The 20990-nt window shown below is 47.2% G+C and overlaps 1 protein-coding gene across 1 annotated transcript; it reads left to right on the top strand.

The window, feature by feature from the left end:
• The first annotated feature begins 1551 nt into the window (after positions 1 to 1551).
• IFNAR1 (interferon alpha and beta receptor subunit 1) lies at positions 1552 to 19363 on the top strand. Its single transcript, XM_082278459.1, has 11 exons — positions 1552 to 1712; positions 5998 to 6118; positions 7444 to 7628; positions 8953 to 9110; positions 10342 to 10489; positions 11584 to 11698; positions 12766 to 12965; positions 14252 to 14406; positions 15237 to 15390; positions 16821 to 16975; positions 18072 to 19363. The coding sequence occupies exons 1-11, from the start codon at positions 1619 to 1621 to the stop codon at positions 18297 to 18299; spliced, it is 1713 nt and encodes a 570-aa protein (XP_082134585.1). The 5' UTR covers positions 1552 to 1618; the 3' UTR covers positions 18300 to 19363.
• The last annotated feature ends 1627 nt before the right edge of the window (positions 19364 to 20990 follow it).

The following is a 20990-nucleotide window of genomic DNA, read 5'->3' as shown; positions in this document are numbered from 1 at the left end:
CGGGGCCCAGCAGCGGCCCCAGAGCCACGGGCAGGGCCTGAGCCCGGCAATTGCCCTGCACAGGAGGCAGAACTGCTGCCCTGGGCAGGGCCCGGGCTGGAACAGAGCCCAGAGAGGGGCTGGAGCCTCCTCCTGGGGATATTCCAGAATATCCACACTCCTGGGCCCTGGGCTCTGGGATGGCCCTGCTGGAGCAGGGAGTGGCACCAGATGGGACCCACTCTGGTCCCTTCCAGCCTCACCCATCCTGGGATTCTGGGATTCTAGGAGCCTGGGATTAGCAGATATGCTCAGAGTACATGCAGCACCTCATGGCACAAGAGGCAGCAGCAGCCAGGAACATTTTTATCCAGAAGTCTGTCTGGAAAGCCTGTGTTCTCCCTAAGAAGCAAAACCTATCATATTTATAACAGCCGGGATGTTGAGGGCACAGACCTTTGCCCACCAAGGTTTCAAATCCTCCTCTGTGGCCTGCCCACTGACGAGTTGGTGTTTGAGGGGGTGGGAAGCGAAAGGTGAACACCTGACTTTACCTCACCAAGCCCTGCAGCCGGGCAGGCCTGTGGAAAACATGAAACAAAAAAAAGAGAAGAGGAGCTCTAATCTTGTGATTGGAACTTGTGCTTGCCAAAAGTGGAGCTGAGGCCAAGCCCCAATTCAGGGGCTGTGACATTCACACTGCACTTAATGTTCACTGCAGCATTCAACCAAACATTTGGGAAATGGACAAACTGTGGCCAAACAGAGATTTCTCCCTTCCCAGACAATCGCAGAATCCAGACTGGTTTGGGTTGGAAGGGACCTTAAAGCCCATCCAGTGCCACCCCTGCCATGGCAGGGACACCTCCCACTGTCCCAGGCTGCTCCAAGCCCCAATGTCCAGCCTGGCCTTGGGCACTGCCAGGGATCCAGGGGCAGCCCCAGCTGCTCTGGGCACCCTGGGCCAGGGCCTGCCCACCCTGCCAGGGAACAATTCCTGCCCAATCTCCCATCCAGCCCTGCCCTCTGGCACTGGGAAGCCATTCCCTGGCTCCTGTCCCTCCATGCCTTGTCCCCAGTCCCTCTGCAGCTCTCCTGGAGCCCCTTCAGGCCCTGCAAGGGGCTCTGAGCTCTCCCTGGATCCTTCTCCTCTCCAGGTGAGCACCCCCAGCTCTCCCAGCCTGGCTCCAGAGGGGCTCCATCCCCGGAGCATCTCCGTGCCCCTGTGTGTGTGCCGAGTGCTGTGCAGGGGTAGGAGGTGCACTCGGTGATCCCCGCGTGTCCCTCGAACTCGGCATATTCTGATACTGCCACACCTCCCATCGCCTGGGGCGGCAGCTCCGGGAGGGGCTGCCGGGTCCCGACGACGCCCTCAGGGCGCCCTTACACCGCCCTCACACAGCCCTGGCCCTCCTCAGGGCGCTTTCACACCGTCACCAGAGCGCTTTTAGACCGCCCTCAGGGCGCCCGCACAGCCCCGACCGCGCCCACCCCTCACAGCGCCCGGACCGCTCCTGCGCAGGCGCCGCCGGTGGAGCTTCCGGCAGCGCTGCCCTGGATGGCGGAGCCGGGGGATGGAGCGGCGGCGGAGCCGGAGGAGCCCAGGGAGGGATGGACGAAGGAGCCTCGGGGCAGATGGATGGCGGAGCAGCGGCGGCTGTGGGTGCCGGGCGGGCGCTGGCTGGCAGCGATGGTGCCCCTGCTGCTGGTCGCGGCCCCGCTGCCCTGCGCAGGTGGGTCCCGGGAGCCCTCAGGGAGCGGGGCCGGTGCGGGGCCCCCTCCCCGGGGCCGAGGGTGGAGCGGGGCGCGGGTCCCGCTGCGGTGCCGGAGCTCGGCGGGGATGCGGGGTGGGATAGCGGTGTCGATGAGGATCTGTCGTGTTTCCGGCGTTTTCCTGGAATCACAGAGTGACTTGGGTTGGAAGGACCTCAAAGCCCATCCAGTGCCACCCCTGCCATGGCAGGGACACCTCCCACTGTCCCAGGCTGCTCCAAGCCCCAATGTCCAGCCTGGCCTTGGGCACTGCCAGGGATCCAGGGGCAGCCCCAGCTGCTCTGGGCACCCTGTGCCAGGGCCTGCCCACCCTCCCAGGGAACAATTCCTGCCCAATCTCCCATCCATGCCCTGCTACCCTTTAGCTTCAGGCCATTCCCTGGCTCCTGTCTCTCCGTGCCTTGTGGACAGTCCCTCTCCTCCATCTCAGTCCCACTTGCTCCCGGTGAATTGCACCGGCTGCAACTTCAGCGTGGGACAAAGAGCTTTGGAATCCCATTGTTTTGCTTGGAAGTCACAGTCTGGCAGAGTCTAAAGGATAAATGAGGAAATGAGAGGCAGGATGGCAGGATGGGGGTTTTGACTCGCAGGGCAGGAGCTTGTGCCTTGTCTTTTGTCCTTACACAGCAAAAAACAACTCTTGCCCAAAACCTCTTGCTCAAAGAGGAAGTGCTGTGAAGTGTTACAAAGGAGGGCAGAGTGACTATTTGTACAGGCAGAGAGTGACAGGGCAAAGGACAGTGGTTTTAGACTACCAGAGGGCAGGGCTGGATGGGAATTTGGGCAGGAATTGTTCCCTGGAGGGTGGGCAGGCCCTGGCACAGGGTGCCCAGAGCAGCTGGGGCTGCCCCTGGATCCCTGGCAGTGCCCAAGGCCAGGCTGGACATTGGGGCTTGGAGCAGCCTGGGTCTGGATGGGCTCTGAGATCCAAACCCAAACCAGTGGGTGATTCTAACTCTGGAATTTGGAGTAATTGCTCTGCTGCAGTGACCTCTCCCTTTCCCCTGTGCCAAGCCCAGCTGTTCCCCGTGCTGCTGCTCCAGGATAAAGCTCTGGCTCTGAGTTCTCCCGGGTTCTCCAGAGCCTTTCCTGGTGTCACATGTAAAGGGCCTCCTCTTCCTCCTTCTGCTGAAATGTTGACTGCAATTTTCCATTGGTTCCTGCACGCAGGGATGTCATAAGCACCGAGCATCATGTGCTCTTCCTGGGATTTCCCCTGATAGCAGGGTTTGCTCTGATGCCATTTCTTGCTTTCTTCTGCTGTTCGATAGATTTTATTATATAATCATTGTTATTTTCAACCGTCGTTTATTGGCAGTGTTGGTTTAAGTCTGTTAAATGCAGTAGTGATGTTTCTGTATTAGAACAGTTTGGGGTTTGTTTCAGTTTATTGGAATTTGACAGGGCAAGGAGATAGGCAGATGTGCTAAAAGCATTTCTTCTTCCCATCTCTTCTTCCCACAGAAGTCTAATCTCTTATAATGGTTTCTCAGAACCAAAGTGTGACCATGCTTAAGTGAACAAACAGCAATTAGTTTTAAATGTTTGGCTTTTAATCTTTAATAAAATAAACCAGGAAGAAGTATTGATTTTTAGGTTTTTCTTTGCATATCGAGTTACTACCTAAATCACAAAATTTCTCTGCTAATTAAACATCACTGAGTTTGCCCCTTTCTCCCTGCATAGCTGTTCATTGGGAAATTACTGATTTTTAAAATTAATTTAGGGAAGCAAGCACAAAACTCACTGGAAATAGGGAAATATGTGAAAGGATGGATGACTGGATCACATATTTGTTTCTGTAGTGGGAAGGATCAAGAAGGATCCTGAAAAACTGGATCAGTACTCCAGGAAACAAGTGCAGTGGAATTGAACAGGGAAATGTGCAGGGCAAAGAGAGTAAGGTTAAAATATGAGATCTGGAAAAAATAAAACTTCTACACAACAACTACAAGGGATTGTTTTGTTGTTTTTTTTTTTTTTAAAAACCCCAAAAGTATCAGGGCATGGCACTGCTTATTAGAAGGAAAAGATTAGGTCATGTCTCTTGTAAATTAGACTTCCATTAATAAATCTCAGCCAGTTTATTGTGATTTTTTTTACACTGCTTCAAGTAAGTTGAACCATCTGGAAGGAATACAAAAAAAGAGCAATAAAAAATTCCTTCAGGAAGCTGGAAATTTGGCTTAAATGGAAAACTTAAAGAATTGGTGCTGCCCTTCAGCTTCCTCTTGCTTGTGAGTTGTGTTGAACATAATTTTCAAGTATGTCTGAAATAAAAAAGAATGTGCTTGATATCCAGGGAAAGAAGGGACTGCAGAGGGCATATCCCAGATGGGATTTTGGGCAGGAATTGTTCCCTGGGAGGGTGGGCAGGCCCTGGCACAGGGTGCCCAGAGCAGCTGGGGCTGCCCCTGGATCCCTGGCAGTGCCCAAGGCCAGGCTGGACATTGGGGCTTGGAGCAGCCTGGCACAGTGGGAGGTGTCCCTGCCATGGCAGGGGTGGCACTGGATGGGCTTTGAGGTCCCTCCCAACCCAAAACTTCTGGGGTTCTGGGATTTGACTCACCGTGTGTGGTCCTACTCCAGGACTGGATTACTGTAGCTTCTCCCAGTGCCATATTGTAATTAAAACATTGTATTATAACATTATTTGTATCCAGAGCAGGATATTTGCCTTTCCCGGGGTATTTCCCAGCTTTACAAAATACTGGCCTGGCTTAAAACATGGACTGGGTTTGTTCTGTCACCCTGTTCTTGGAACTGGGGAGAAAATCTCTGCTGAGAACATGGATCCCAACAGGATTTTCTTCCTGCTCCCACACCTCCCTTTTCCCATCTGCTAGACCTGCTGAGGTCTAACAAGGAATATTGTAAGGCTTCATTTGTAAAGGTGGGAAAGATAATCTGATTATTTGAATTTCTACCCAAGGCAAACAAAAATACTATAATCATTGAAACCTAGTAGGTTTTTATCAGTTGGAGTCTGTGGGGCCCTTGTTGTCACAAACTTTTTGGCTGAATTGTAGCCATCTGTTGAATAAATATCTGGGGAAAAAGTCTGTTTTATCCTTTGTTTTCTTATTTTCTGAGCAAATATCCTTTGGCATTCTCAGGGTTTATTTTTGTCTGAAGAGCAACAAATTCCTGCCTTGTGGGAATAAATTCTGCAGTGGGAGCCACAAGGTTTTATTGAATTATTTGGCTTTCATGTTTTTTGTGCTTTCAGGAGTTATTTCCCAAAATCTGCAGCCTGTGGATCCCACTTAATTTCCCAAAAGGGTTTTGCAGAATTCAGTCTGTTCGTTTTCCACACGTTCCCTTTGTAGAAAGAGAACTTGTGTAGAATAAGGAACAGCATTTGTGATGAAGAGCCTCTCCCAAAGTCAGGTTCAGGATAAGCCATTATTGTCCAAAGAGACTTTGACTGCCCAGCTGAAATAGGATTTATTGGTTCTGATTTCTTCTTAACACAATCAAATCTCAGATTGATATCAAACAGCAATTCCAGGGGTTTCAGATGTGGTTTGGAAATGGTAACCACTGGGAAGTAATTAATAACACACAACAGATAAAATAGAAAGGCAAAGCCAAGAGATGTATTATATTTTTTTATTTTAATTTTTTTTTTATTTTTCATTTTTACATTTAAAAAAAATTTTATTTGTATTTTATTTTAATTTTGATTCTATTTATGTATATTTTATTTTATTTAAATTTGACTGCATTTTATTTTAATTTTGACTATATCTTTAATTTCTATTTTAATGTTTAATTTTATTTTTATCGTCTTTTACTTTTTAAGTATTTTTATGTTATTTTTATTCTTATTCATTTTTATTTTATTTTCTATTTTTATATCTGCTTTGTTTTTTACTTTTTAATTATTTTATTTTATTCTATTTAAAATTTTAGTTTAGTTTAGTTTTATTCTGTTTTAATTTTTATTATATTGTATATTGTATATTATATACAATATAATATATTATAATACTATATTATTATATCATTATGTATATTATTATATATATTATTATATATTATATTTAATTATATTATACATTGTATATTATACATTGTATATTATACATTGTATATTATACATTACATATTACATATTGTATAGATATTGTTTTATTTTATTTTAAATTTCATTTTAAATCTTATTTTAATTTTATATTAATATTTTATTTGCTTTTTATTGTAATGTTTTACTTAATTTATCAACTTTGTTGTTTCTCCTAGGCCAGAGCAGCCTGCAGAGCCCAGAGAATGTCCGGGTCTATGCTGTGAACACCAATTTCACTCTGAGCTGGGATTACCCCGGCAATGATCCCAATGTGACCTTTTCAGCAGAATTCCAGCTGTGAGTGCCTTTGCTCGGAGCCAGGAACGTCTGAGCCCTCTCTGTGTACCTGAGCACTTCCAGTAACTGCTGTGCTGCTTCCACCTGCAGCTTCCAGGGCCTTTGGGAAGCCAGGAGGGGGAGGCTGGGAAGATGCAGTCTTGGAATGGAGTGGGCTCCTGGTGCTGGCCTGAGTTTGTCTCATTCCTGTGAGAAGTCAGGTTGTTCCCTGTGTGATAAAGGCAGTGATAAATACAGAGCTTGCTGGTAATGCTTAATTACCAGAAGGGTTCTTTCAGAAGATTTATTGGCACACCTACAAATGGAATATGGATTTATTTATTCTCTGGTTTGTTGGTTTGGGTTTTTTTTAAACTGTGGCCACACACAGAGGATTTGAAGAAATTTTCAGTGTAACTTTTAACTCATTTGCCAGTGTTTGTTCACCCACATTTCTCAGCAGCAAGTTTAATCCCCAGATGAAATGACTGAAGTTTTGTTTTAAAAGCTTTCCGTGCTTTCCTTCAGTTGCTTCATACTCCAGTCCTTTTGCACACATTAGCACAGACATTTTGTGGCACCTCCCTGACAAGTAAATATTGAAGAACATTTCCGAGGTAAAATTATTGAAATTCTGAGCCATCTGGGAGAGTGGAAAGTGTCCCTGCCCATGGCAGGGATGGAACAGGATGGGCTTTAAGGTCCCTCCCAACCCAAACCATTCTGGGATTTTGGATTTTTAAAAAATAGCTCTTCTTTTCCAATATGTAGGTGAGAACAGCTGCTTTGAAGATAGATTTACTTTTAAAAGAGTAAGACTGGTCTGAAAGACAAGGTAGCAGTTGAGAATAAACAATTACTGCTTCACGTCTGTGCCTCCTTTTTTTGGCCAGGACATTTTAAATGTCTGTATAAATCTCTTTCTTTACTGAGGTGTGGATGTGTGTTAATTAAAAAAAGAGCTGCTGAAAACCTGATTGTTGCTGAACTCCACTTCTCACCTCTGTGGTTTTATTTATTCCCTTAATTTGCATTCCTGGCTCATGTTGTAAGTAGTGGTTTTTTGCTGGTTTTATGCTACTTTAACCACTTCTGTCAAGACTTTAAAATTTCTTCCAATGAACTATAAAACCTTTGCCAGACTAGGAAATGTGATGATACCGAGGATGTAATTCTGCATTTTGGCAGTTGCAGGATAATTTTTAAGGAGATAACACTGCACTGGTGCTGGTGCTAGAGCAGCATGGAAAGGGCTGATGTTTATTAAAGTTAACAAGAAAGGAAGAGTAATCTCAGGGGTTTAACTGCGGGTTGGGTTTGTCCTGGGGCTGTTCTGTGTCCTGCAGGTCGGAGCTCAAGGACAGGGGCTGGCGGGAGCTGCCGGGGTGCCAGGCTGTGGCTGGCACGGAGTGTGACATCTCCTCGGCCATCTCGGAGTACTACGATGCCCACTACGTGCGTGTGAGGGCCCGGGCGGGGCACGCGGCGTCTGCCTGGTCCGGGATCCTGGAGATGGTGCCGGATCTCATCGGTACGAGCTCGGGGCTTGTGGAGCACTTGGGTTCCTTTAGCACCTGAGGGGGGCATTCTGCCCCTGTGCCCCTGTGCTCAGCTGAGACCCCACCTGCAGAGCTGCTCCAGCCCTGGGGAACAGCATCAGGAGGACTTGGAGCTGCTGGAGAGAGGCCAGAGGAGGCACCGGAGCTGCTCCAGGGCTGGAGCCCCTCTGCTCTGGAGCCAGGCTGGCAGAGCTGGGGGTGCTCACCTGGAGAGGAGAAGGATCCAGGGAGAGCTCCGAGCCCCTTGCAGGGCCTGAAGGGGCTCCAGGAGAGCTGCAGAGGGACTGGGGACAAGGCATGGAGGGCCAGGAGCCAGGGAATGGCTTCCCAGTGCCAGAGGGCAGGGCTGGATGGGAGATTGGGCAGGAATTGTTCCCTGGCAGGGTGGGCAGGCCCTGGCACAGGGTGCCCAGAGCAGCTGGGGCTGCCCCTGGATCCCTGGCAGTGCCCAAGGCCAGGCTGGACATTGGGGCTTGGAGCAGCCTGGCACAGTGGGAGGTGTCCCTGCCATGGCAGGGATGGGGCTGGATGGGCTTTGAGGTCCCTCCCAACGCAAACCTTCTGGGATTAGGGATTGTGGAAAAACCATGTGTGGTTTCCACTGCTGGTTACAGCAGGACAGGGTGGTTTTCCCAACAGGAATATAACACCAGGCATCTGCAGGTCATGGAATGTTACAATTCCGTCTTTTTGGAAAGGGAAATCTATTCCAAGTGGTGCTGGTTTCCTGACTGAGTTTCCTGTCGCTCTGTATTTTCCCAGATTATTTCTTGGAAAAATCCTTTTTGATAGTCAATTTTTGTAGAATTCCAAACTGGTCTGGACTGGGAGGGACCTTAAAGCTCATCCCATTCCACCCCCTGCCATGGGCAGGGACATCTTCCACTATCCCAGGTTGCTCCAAGAACCTTTTCTCTGGAAGTCTGTGACTTTTCAGTGGTTCCAGTGTGGCCCTGAAGCCCTCCTTTGATGTTGGACTTATTGGACTGAGCTAAGTTTCTTGCCTTGCAGGTTTAAGAATGATTTATGCTGATTTTTTTTTAAAAACATTTGCTGATAATATTTCATTTTACCTGCTTTTACAACCAGGTGATGGTAGTTGGTTGTTAGGTTAAATTTCTATTTGAAACTGCCTGAGAGTCATGAAAACTTAAGATGGTGTAGGTGATCATACAAAAGAATTAAAAATAAGATACCATAGGCAAGTATTTCAGGTTTATTATTGTAAACTGCTTTTGGGGTGTATTTTCTCCAGGTAGACATGTTTAACTTCTTTTTTTCCTTCCATATTTGCAGCTCAGATTGGTCCACCAGGACTGGAATTGCAGTCCACAAATGGAGCCATAAAAGTTAAGGTTTCTCCTCCAGAAGCAAATCAGATGAAAAAAATATGGATCAATGATGTAAGTTTTAAATATAACCTGGTCTTCTGGGAAAACTCATCACATGCTCAGGTATGAGCCCTTCTTTTTTTGTTATTTAACAGAACTGTCAGAGATGGACTTTAAATCATGCTCTGAAATTGAATTGTTTGGTTCTGTCACTGTGTAACTGCTCCTGTGTGGTTTGAAAGTTGGGGGTGGGGGTTTTTTTGGTGGGGTGATTTTGTTCTTACTGTATGATTGTTTTATTGGGATTACCCTGATCCAGGGATTTTTTTTTAAGGTGTTGTCATTGTGATCTGGTTTCGTAGGCACTATGTGTGTCCTGCAGAGCACCCAGAGCTCTCCTGTGAATAGAGGGGAGAAACTCTTCGTTTTTAACTTCTTTAGGGAAATGGGTGTCAGCTAAATTAGGGTAGGAGTTGAAGGGCAATCTGTGTTCTTTTTGGAGATCAGATCAAAATCGTCACTTCAGACTGGACCTGGAGGGGCTGGAGCGTGTCCAGGGCAGGGAAGGGAGCTGGGAAGGGGCTGGAGCCCCAGGAGCGGCTGAGGGAGCTGGGAAAGGGGCTCAGGCTGGAGCAGAGGAGGCTCAGGGGGGACCTTGTGGCTCTGCACAAGTCCCTGACAGGAGGGGGCAGCCGGGGGGGAGCACAGGAATGAGGAAAGGACAAGAGAAAACAGCCTCAAGGTGCACCAGGGGAGGTTGAGATTAAAGACAGTAAATTCCCTGCCAGAGTGGTGAGGCCTTGGGATGAGGTGCCCAGGGAGTGCTGGAGTCACTGTCTCTGGGAGTGCTCAGGAGGAGTCTGGATGTGGCCCTTGGGGACAGGCTTTGGGGTGCTGCTGGTGCTGCTGGGGTGGCACTGGGTGATCCTGGAGGGCTCTCCCACCTCTGGGATTTTGGGATTACACATTAAAGGAGCACAAGGTCCACAAGTCATGTAAAGTCTGGGAAACAAAAAGCAGGGAGGTGGCAGAGGAGAGGGGAGTGTTTGGGTGACTCAGGGATGGGAATGCGGGGTTCACTTTGGAATATCTGGGGGTGAATTCCTGGTCATGCCAACTCCCTCCCCACTTCCATGGCAAAGGAGCTCAAAATGTTCCTTCCTCTCAGTCACTGGCTAAACTGGAAACTTCCCTGTGGGATTTCTCCAGCTCAAACATTGCCCTGCTTTCTCCATGTTACCTTTTCAGGTGGGATATTATATAAATGGGCTGAAACCCTGCAAAATGACAATTCACAAATCTCCCTGGGGAAGCGCAGTTCCCCTCACAGGCTCTTTGTGGTTGTTTCTTCCAGCTGCAGAGTAAAAATATTTTCCCTGTTGACACCATTGATGACCTTGCCCCAGACACCACCTATTGCTTCAAAGTTCAAGCAAATCTCCCCATGGAGGCAAAGGAAGGCTTCTTCAGCCCCATCAGCTGTGTGAAAACCACCCAGAAAGGTACCCAGGAAATCAGTTTATCTGCAAATGATGGCTCAGATTAAACTGGCAGAGAGTGAGTTGTTCTGAAGCAACAAAACAGGCAGAAGGGCCAAATTCCTCCTCATTTTGGTATAAAAAGATATATACATTTACCCTTCTCGATCAACACAAAATAGGTCAAAGGTAGGGTTTTTAATAGTACAAAAAGCTTTTTTGCCCTGAATTTGTAATGTGAAAACAACAACTGCTTTCTGTGTTTTGGAAAACTGTTTTTGAATCAGTGACTGAATCAGGAGGAAAAGCAAAACAAAAGCCTTCGGGATACTTGGCACTCAGTGAATGCCTAGAAAGTTGAGCTGAGCTTAAAAAAATATTGGTTTTACATAATCCTTGGTGGATTGATTGTTACAGCTGCAGAGGAAAGGCTTTGAGGGGGCGGTTTGCCACCTTGTGATGTAAAATTAAATTTGCTTATGTGCTTTTAGATGCTTATTTTAGGAAAAAATAACGGTGGAAAGTCAAATATTAGATTGGACAGGGTGGTACATCATAATTAGTTGATGGTACATCAAAATGGAAGTAATTGATGGTAAATGAAATTACTTTATACATAAAAGACATTAATGAATACACATCTGTGTTTTTAAAAATGTTAAAATAATACATGTGTATTTTTGAAATACTAAAATCATTAATACATATGTATTTTAATAAAATATGACAATAACTTATACATGCAAGTTTAAATCGTTTTAATAAAATAGTAAAATAATTGATACATTCATATTTTAATAAAATACTGAAAATGAAGTGATTAGAACATGTAATAAATACAGACGTGCATTTTATACATTTTTCTGCTTATGTTGTTCCCAAACCAGTTTATTTCTGCTCCTCTCAACATTTGTGTACTTTGATTTTTTTCTGAATTGATTTTTAGCTGGGTTTTTAATTAAAGGCTTAATATGATGCTTTACATTGCAAGTCACAGGCTGTGATATCTTTATCATGAATAATGTTTATATTTTCATTATTAACATGAGAAATGTCCATTCGCTGTCCATAATAGGAAGTTTTTTGGTAATTCTGGGTTTCCTTTTCCCCCTGGGCAGTGAATGACCTTCTGTGTGCAACCAACCTGAGTGTCCTGGCTTTGAACATGAAATTCCACCTGCTCTGGAATAACCAGGGCAGACAACAGGGGAGCTACAACGTCCAGTACCTCTTGTGAGTTCAGCCATTCCCATCTCTGCCGTTTTAAATCCCATTTCTTGCATTTTGCAAATATTTCCTAGGAGTTAAAATTTAGTATTTGGTGGCTTCGTGTGTTAACTGGAACAGTAATGGCTCATGTGGCTGTTAAAAGAATTCCATATAACGTCTGATCCTGGAATTTCAGGGGACTGGGCTTCTTTTGGGAGTGTGAAACACCTGATGGGAGGGAATCCTAAATGCTCAGTAACATTTTTAAACCTGGGAAACTTGAATCGCTCTGTGGCTGTTTGAATGTGAAGAAATTAGATGAGTAAAAGGGAGTAAAAATGCAGGTGTTGGAGGTTTCAGTTGTCAACAGCTTGGATTTCTTCTGGGAAGATCCAAATAGGGGAGAAAACCCAAGGTAGCACATCAAAAACACATTGAATCACATTAAAAAATGTTGTAGCACATAAAAACTCCATCAAGCCATATAAAAACCTCACCATGGCGTGTGAAATAACCTCTGTATCACATCAAACCCCATCATATCACAGAAAAAGCCCCTGTATCACATAAAGAAAATCACCTAAAAAATCATACTACATCAAAAAAACAAGGAATGCCATAAACCCCCCATCATATCCCATAAAAACCCATTGAATCACATCCAGAAAATCCCATGAAGATGCAGTTCTATAAACCTATGTCTCAATCTCCAGCTGTTGCATAAATATTGTGGCCAGCACCTAACTGAAGAGGAGGGATCCCCCTGGCATTCCTTGGGAATTCTTTTGGCATGGCAGGAAATAATGGACTGCACGAAGCTACGTGAGAACTTTTCATTTGGATTTTCAGAACTTGTCCACCCCACATGTCATTTTCTCTGCTGAGGCTTGGTTAAAGCCCTGATTTGTATTTCTTGGCCCTTTTATCTCCATTGTTCTACTCAGAAATGTCTCATATTAAAATGATTCTTTTTATTAATAGGGGCTTTTTTTTCCCCCCCCCACAACTGAGCCAAGTGTAGCACAAGCAAACATGATTTTCTTTAGAGGTTCAAAGACCTCACATCAAAACTCTGGAATTCTCTCCTGCAGTGGGTACATGAAGGACCTCAATGAGGATTACTCAGACAAGTGGCTCAGTGTCCCTGGGTGTGAGAACATCAGCAGCACCTGGTGCAACTTCACCTCCGTCATCACCACCACTGGATTTTATTATCTGCGAGTGCAGGCCAGGGAGGGACACAACAAATCCTGTTTCTCCAGAGATGTTAAAGTAGATCCTCTGAAAACAAGTAAGGAATTGTTTCCTTCAGTGTTCATTGCTCAGCAAACTTGTGCCAAATGTCTGTGTAAGCTGACAAGAGACTGGAGAGGGGATTTCACAAGGCATGGAGGGCCAGGAGCCAGGGAATGGCTTCCCAGTGCCAGAGGGCAGGGCTGGATGGGAGATTGGGCAGGAATTGTTCCCTGGCAGGGTGGGCAGGCCCTGGCACAGGGTGCCCAGAGCAGCTGGGGCTGCCCCTGGATCCCTGGCAGTGCCCAAGGCCAGGCTGGACATTGGGGCTTGGAGCAGCCTGGCACAGTGGGAGGTGTCCCTGCCATGGATGGGCTTTAAGGTCTCTTCCACACTGCACAGAATCCCAGGATCCCTGAGGCTGGAAAAGCCCTCCCAGCCCAGCCAGGCCCAGCTGTGCCCCATGCCCACCTTGTCCCCAGCCCAGAGCACTGAGTGCCACCTCCAGCCCTTCCTGGGACACCTCCAGGGATGGGCACTCCAAACCTCCCTGGGCAGCCCCTGCCAAGGCCTGAGCTCCCTTTCCATGGGGAAATTCCTGCTGCTGTCCACCCTGAGCCTGCCCTGGCCCAGCCTGAGGCCGTTCCCTCTCCTCCTGTCCCTGTTCCCTGGCAGCAGAGCCCGACCCCCCCGGCTGCCCCCTCCTGTCAGGGACTTGTGCAGAGCCACAAGGTCCCCCCTGAGCCTCCTTTGCTCCAGCCTGAGCCCCTTTCCCAGCTCCCTCAGCCGCTCCTGGGGCTCCAGCCCCTGCTGACTCTGTCATGTGGACACACAACCCTGGAGAGCCCAGGAAAAACCACTTTTCCATGATAGTGACATTAAGTCAAAAATCTGTAACTGTCTCCAAAGGGAAATTATAACAATTTTTAGTTTTTATCTCTTAGTTTGTAGTTTTTAGCTTTGCCCTTTTTTGTTCTTTTGAGAAATATCACTTTACTAAAATGTTTTGCTTCCTGCAATTATCCATCATAAGCATCAACAAATGTTGCTGTGTTATGTGGGGTCATATTCCACTTCCTGAGGTTGGAATCAATAGTTATTCCATATATCATCTCTCCTGGAAAAAAATCTTAATAATGAAATAATTTTTTTATAAGGTAACAGTGAAAATAATTGAAATATTTCTCAGGACTTGATATTCTGAATAAAATAATGAAATTTGACTTTTAACTTGTGTTTCTTAAAATCTATCATGGATTTCACTGACAGTATTTGATGCAATATTTTTAGTTGTATTTTTTCAGTTGGATTTTAATTTTTTTTTTGTTTGTTTGTTGTTTTCAGATGGAATTGGCCCCCCTGGTGTAAGGCTGGACCTCAGTGACACTTTGCTCCACATCCTTATTTCTCCTCCAGGAGGAGCTGAGAATGAAGTCATGAATGGCCATTATGACTTGTCCTACAGGATCCTGTACTGGAAGAACGTCTCAAATGAGGAGGTATGAACTAATTAAATACAAAATTGATTCTGACTTAAATCCCGAGTTTCAGCTCTCCCTAAGACAGAGTCTCTCCTTAGGAGTCTCTCCTTTCCGAAAGAAGCACATTTGTGGTGTACCAGTCTCAACAAAAGTCCATTTATTGGGTTTTTTGAATGAAAGATTCTAACAAAAGCTGATCACTGTGACTTTTATCTCCCAGTGGTTGAGATTTTAATGTAACTCTTTTAGAAGTCTGATCAGTGTGATTTTTATCTGCCAGTGATAGGTTAAAACCTCAGTTTACGTGGATGTGGCTGTGTGCAGTGTGGTGGGAAAAGCTCATCAAACACTGAAGCCCTGCATGCTTTTAGCTCACTTTTTAATGGATCTTTCCACGTTCTTTAAGTACTTCTTAGGGTAAAATGTTTCACAGTAATTGGTAGAAGGGGGGAAGAAGAGAAGGAAACAAACTGCAGCAGGAAGGGGTTTCCTGGAAACTTGGAATGGTGACATTTCAGAGTGGGGGAAGCACTTGGTTCTTGCCCAGGAAGTGTTTCCTGAATTTTGCTTAGGAACTGAGGGGATGGTTTGTTTATTTAATTTGAGTGCCCAGGGAGGTGGTGGAGGCTCTGGAAGTGTTCCAGAGGCATCTGGATGGAGCCCTTGGGGTGGTGATGGTGGGACTGGATGAGCTCGAAAGTCTCTCCAGCCCTGGTGATTCTGGGCTTGCAGCAGTGTCTGACATTTCACAGAATTCCTTCTCCATCAGAGGCTGCCATTCTCACCTGTTTTGAGAGATTCCTGTGCTGTCCACGTGATCTCATCCCTCCTTTTTCCCCTTTTCCCAGGAGGAGGTGGAGCAGAAGGAGGTGAAGCAGACCATAGCCACAGTGCCTGGCCTCGCCCCCTCCACGCTGTACTGTGTCAAAGTCCAGGCCGTCTCAAAGCCTTACAACAAAAGCAGTGCCTACAGCCAGCAGGAGTGCATCCAGACCCCTGCAGGTGGGCAGAGCCAGGCAATTAATTGTTCCCCCTCTGGGAGTGCAATTGTTGCCCCTTCACTGGAGATCTCACAGCTCAGAACTCCTGGCAGCACTGGGAGCACCTCGCTGGGCAGGGAGCTTCACTTCCCAGTCCTTTATCTTGGGAGGGAGCAGGGAATCACTAAACTCCACATTTTCAGGGGTATTTTATCCTTGAAACTGTCTTAATCCTTCTGGGAATCTCCTGTGCTGAAGAGGGAGGATAAATCAGATTTGTTAGGGCTGAAAGCTCACCTTGGTGGAAGTGAGAGTGGATGCACTCAGAACAGAGGAACAAGGTCTGTGGTGAGGGTAATTGGCCACACAAGATTTATTAACACTAGGAAAACTTCTGACTCTCCAAACTGCCTTAAAGCTAAGAAAATGTAGTAACAGCAATGCCTGGCTCACATTTAGGATCCATTTATATTGTGGTCCTCGCTGCTGGGTCATATCAAGCCTAAAAACAACCAAATGCTACTTTTTACCTGAATAAGATAAATACTTTGTTTTACTAGGTTTACTCTTCCCCTTATCCTGCTATTTCAATGAATCTCTTTAAACCCCAAGCAGTGCCTTCAAGACAGACCATGCCCTGTCTTTCCCATGTTTTTATATCCCAATGTGAAAATCTTCCATTCTTTGATCATAAAATAAGACCTGATTATCTCCTTTGGGCTGCTTGGGAAGTGGCTGCTGGTGTCTGGTAATCTTAGCATCACCAACCTCCCTTCAGTTTGTTGAGATATTAATGGAATCATGGAATGGTTTGTGTGGGAAGGACCTTAAAGATCATTTAATTCTCACCCCTGCCATGGCAGGGACACCTCCCACTGTGCCAGGCTGCTCCAAGCCCCAATGTCCAGCCTGGCCTTGGGCACTGCCAGGGATCCAGGGGCAGCCCCAGCTGCTCTGGGCACCCTGTGCCAGGGCCTGCCCACCCTCCCAGGGAACAATTCCTGCCCAATCTCCCATCCAGCCCTGCCCTCTGGCACTGGGAAGCCATTCCCTGGCTCCTGGCCCTCCATGCCTTGTCCTCAGTCCCTCTGCAGCTCTCCTGGAGCCCCTTTAGGCCCTGCAAGGGGCTCTGAGCTCTCCCTGGAGCCTTCTGTCCTCCAGCTGAACACCCCCAGCTGGTGGTGCTGGGGTGATGGTGGGACTGGATCATCTTGGAGGTCTCTTCCCACCTTGTTGGTTCTGTGTTCTTGTATTGGAAAGAATTTTGTGGCTTCTTTAAGCAAAATTATCTCAGATGATGCTGATCTCAACATCAGTTTCCCCTGGTGCCTGTGGGTGGGTGATGTGGAAATGCTGAATCATTTGATAAATTCTGCAGCACATTTGGAGCTGTGCTTTAATTTCTGCTGGTTCTGAATACCTCGACTGAATGGTTTTTATTCCCAATTTTAGGTACATCTTTACCTCTGATCATTTTTGGAATTTTCATGGGTGCCCTGCTGGTTGTCCTGCTGGTGGCCACCCCTCTTGTTTTTGTGCTCTACCAAGCCTACAGCAAAATCAAATACGTGTTCTTCCCCTCCTGCCAGCCCCCCCCGAACATCGAGGTGAGCTCGGACTTCCCACTCATTAAACAGCTTCTTTTTAGGAAGATTAACTTTAAATATCATGAGAAAATGTTTACCTGTCATCCTGTGGTCTTGTGGGTTAGCCAGAGGTCATTGTAGAGATTCTGACAGTGGTCTCCAGACCTTTGTCCAGTTTCCAGCTTGGCACAGGTGGTGCTTAGGAGGTTCTAGAATGAACAGGGCAACACTCGGGTGTGTCTTGAAACCTCTAAACCTGGAAGTTCCTTTAGTCCTTGTGTGGCCTCTTCAGGCTCTAATCCAGGAAATGTTGCAATTCCGTGGTGACTGACAACTGTGAGAGCAGGAAAAGGGTTGAGATAAAATGGAGTCACCCTTTAGTGTTGGATTCTGTAGGTGCAGGTGGGAGCTGGGATCTGCTGCCAGGGAACAGGGACAGGAGGAGAGGGAACGGCCTCAGGCTGGGCCAGGGCAGGCTCAGGGTGGACAGCAGCAGGAATTTCCCCATGGAAAGGGAGCTCAGGCCTTGGCAGGGGCTGCCCAGGGAGGTTTGGAGTGCCCATGCCTGGAGGTGTCCCAGGAAGGGCTGGAGGTGGCACTCAGTGCTCTGGGCTGGGGACAAGGTGGGCATGGGGCACAGCTGGGCCTGGCTGGGCTGGGAGGGCTTTTCCAGCCTCAGGGATCCTGTGAACTAAACTTTATCCTACAGGATCCCTAATTTTGAGTTGGTGAATTTGGGGAAACAAGTGGTGTGTTAGGGGTAGAAAACCACACGAGGCTGCTCAACATGGGCGTGGAATCCCTGACTGGTCTGGGTTGGAGGGACCTTAAAGCCCATCCAGTGCCACCCCTGCCATGGCAGGGACACCTCCCACTGTGCCAGGCTGCTCCCAGCCCCAATGTCCAGCCTGGCCTTGGGCACTGCCAGGGATCCAGGGGCAGCCCCAGCTGCTCTGGGCACCCTGTGCCAGGGCCTGCCCACCCTCCCAGGGAAGAATCTGATAAATCAGATCTGTGTGACTGCGGTGTTAAGCAGAATTAGTATTTAATTACTTAAATCAGTATATCATTATTATTTATGAATGTTCACCTCCTCCCCTTCTGCTTCTCTCCTCAGGGGTTTGGAGCACAACTTTTCAGCAGCCCTTACCTGTCCACTGCAGAGGAAGCAGTGGAAAGTTGCTGTGTGATTGAATCCATGATCACAGAAGAGGGAAATGAAATTGATTTTACAGACTACAACCATTCCAAACAGAGCAGTCGAGACTCAGGGAATTATTCCAACGATGACAACACTTCCGGGAGCAAAGGATCCAAAGAAACACTGGAAAAGGAAATGGTGTAACTTTGGGAAAACAAAACACATCTGTGGGACTGGCAACTTCACACACACTTCAATCCTCTTTACGATGCCAGCCCCAGCCCGAGGGGGACACTGTGACCTTTGGGATCCCCAGTGGGGCACTGTGACCTTTGGGATCCTGAGGGGGACACTGTGACTTTTGGGATCCTGAGGGGGACACTGTGGCCTTTGGGATCGCTGTGTTTGGGTTTCCAGAGCTGCCCTTGCCGGGGGGAGCTCCTGACCCTGGGGTGGGAATGGCCCCGGTGGCCCCACCCCAGCCAGGGCCACCCTTCTGCAGCAGGAGCAGCTTTGGGCACCTCCTGTACTTGAAGCCGATGAGCTGAGCAAACCCTTCCTGTTCCAGCAGAGCTGCTTCCTTCTGAGCTTTGTGTGGAGTTACTCCCACAGTGTTTACACAGCCAGAGAAACCCATGCTGGACACAATCCTGTGGAGTTGTCACACTTCCAGCCCCTGGGCAGTGCTTGGCTCAGCAGGCCCAGAGCTAAAGGTGCCAAGGGAGCAAAAGGAGCAGCAGTGAGGAGGCTCGGATTCCTCACGGGATTCCTGGTGCCATTCCTCATGGATGTGGCTGGGGATGCTCCCAGTGCTTGTTCTGTGTCTCACTCCCCATCCCTGGAATGTCCAAGGCCAGGCTGGACATTGGGGCTTGGAGCCACCTGGGACAAGAGTGGAAGGTGGCCCTGTCCCTGGCAAGGGTGGAATGGGATGAGCTTTAAGATTTCTCCAAACTCTTTCTGGAATTAGCAGGACCCACGTGGAATTCAGGAAATGCCTTTAGCAGAGGGATGAGCTTGGCACTCAAAGCTTTCCCAGCTTAGTCCTGTCTTGCCAACAGACTTTTCCTTGGACAAATGATCAGGATGTGCTGCAGCAACATTTCAGTTTCCATATTCCTTATTTCCCATACTGACTCCGCTGTCTTCCAGAGTCATTTTTTTAAGCTACCTTATTTTTTTATGAAGAAACTGCTTTGGAATCAGCTGTGTTTGAGCATCCCATGGGCTCTTGTTGTTTGTTCTAACAAGGAACTCTTGCTGTTGATATATCCTTTTTTTTTTATAATTTTGAAGACGTTACCTAATTTTATAAATTTACTGTGTTTATTTATGTTCATTGAAGAACATAATAAATTTTGCACATTTGCTTCTTTTCCCTTCTTGGTTCTGTGTGTTTTTGGGGTAGTGGCATGGAAGCTGCCCTGTGGATATTTGGGAAGTTTCCAGGAGTTGTTGTCCTTCCTGAAAAACCCAATGTGAGGGATATCATGGAATATCACATATAAATTATATCGCCTGCAAATTGAATGAAGGCTGTCTTGGGAGGGGGGGCATGATTTGGACAAAAGTTAATTCATGGGAAGGATTTCTCTGCCAGCTTTGAATCAAAGCACCCAGTGAATGTTCCTGAAAGAAGCAGGATAATTCACAGGCAATCCACATTTTCCTCTGGAATGCAGAACCACATAGATGCTACTGAATGGATATTTCTTGTTGTTATTATTACTGTATTTTTTGCTCTAAGTGGGCTTGTAGAAAATCTTGTATCAGCTCTTTCCAGTGCGGCCAGAAGGAGCAAAACCAGAACTGTGAGATGGAAAAACTCCTTGATTCAATGGGTATTTAAATACCTAATATGAATATTTTAATAATAATATTTAATTAATATTTTAGTAACTCCTATTTAAACCGGAAAATTAAGGTCCTCAATACCCAAGTCAGCCTCACTCTGATTTTTCAGATGTATCCAGAAATACTGGGAAAAGGATTTGACCGAGATTTCCCAGTTCACAGAACTGTTTATCACGGAGTATAAAGGAACTTCGTTGAAATGGGTTTGTTCAGTTCCAAGGTCTTTCTGAGGAATGTGGCCCTGGAGATGGTTTCCTTTTCCTTGTTCAAAATATTCCCGACAGGATGAGCTCGGAGCTCTTTCCCAGCCTAAGTGATGCCGCAGCTCTGGGATCTCTTCGCTGGATTCGTGCCGTTAATGTCGGAATCCTTCCAAATGCCCTTCCTGAAGTTGGGTTTCTCCCTGCGGACGGTTCAAAGAGCAGGGACATTGCTCAGACTGGGCATTTCTGAAGCCAGAACTGCTTCATCCATGCTGGTGTTGTGGGGTGAACTCAGTGTCAGCTTCCAGGCGAGGGGGGCAGGAGTTTGGTGTGGGGGGATCGGGGGCTCAGAGGGCTCCAAGGTCTGCGGGTGATTCCCGTGTGTCAGAGACTGAAATATTATATTTTATGACTTAAACATTTTCTTAAAAGACTTTTAAAACTGTATTACAAAAGCTGCAGAAGACTCCCACACCCTGAATGGGGCCCCGAGGCCTGACACTGCTCGCTGATGAAGGTAAGATAAAGTAACAGCTCAGGGCTGGGGATATTCACGGAGCTCAGGCTTAACACCTCCAAGATGAGGAGCACAGCCCCAGGGCTATCAGCTGCCCGGGCTGGCACCAAGGGGTGGAGGGAGGAGAGGCTTTGGGTACCTTGGAAAAGCCGGAGGTCACAGCCGCAGTGACTGCCCATCCTGCACTGTGCAGAGCCCGGCTGCGGGGGCCTCACCGGGGGGAGGAAGCTCATCCACAGCAGAAGGGGTGACATGGCCCAGCACAGGGGCCCCCAGAGCCTGCACCAGAGCACCAGAGATGATGCAGCAGACCCTCAGTGT

The sequence above is a fragment of the Coloeus monedula genome (genome assembly GCF_965178545.1).
Source record: "Coloeus monedula genome assembly, chromosome: 3".
NCBI classification, from domain to species: Eukaryota; Metazoa; Chordata; class Aves; order Passeriformes; family Corvidae; genus Coloeus; species Coloeus monedula.
This window is presented reverse-complemented; position numbering and strand designations above follow the sequence as displayed.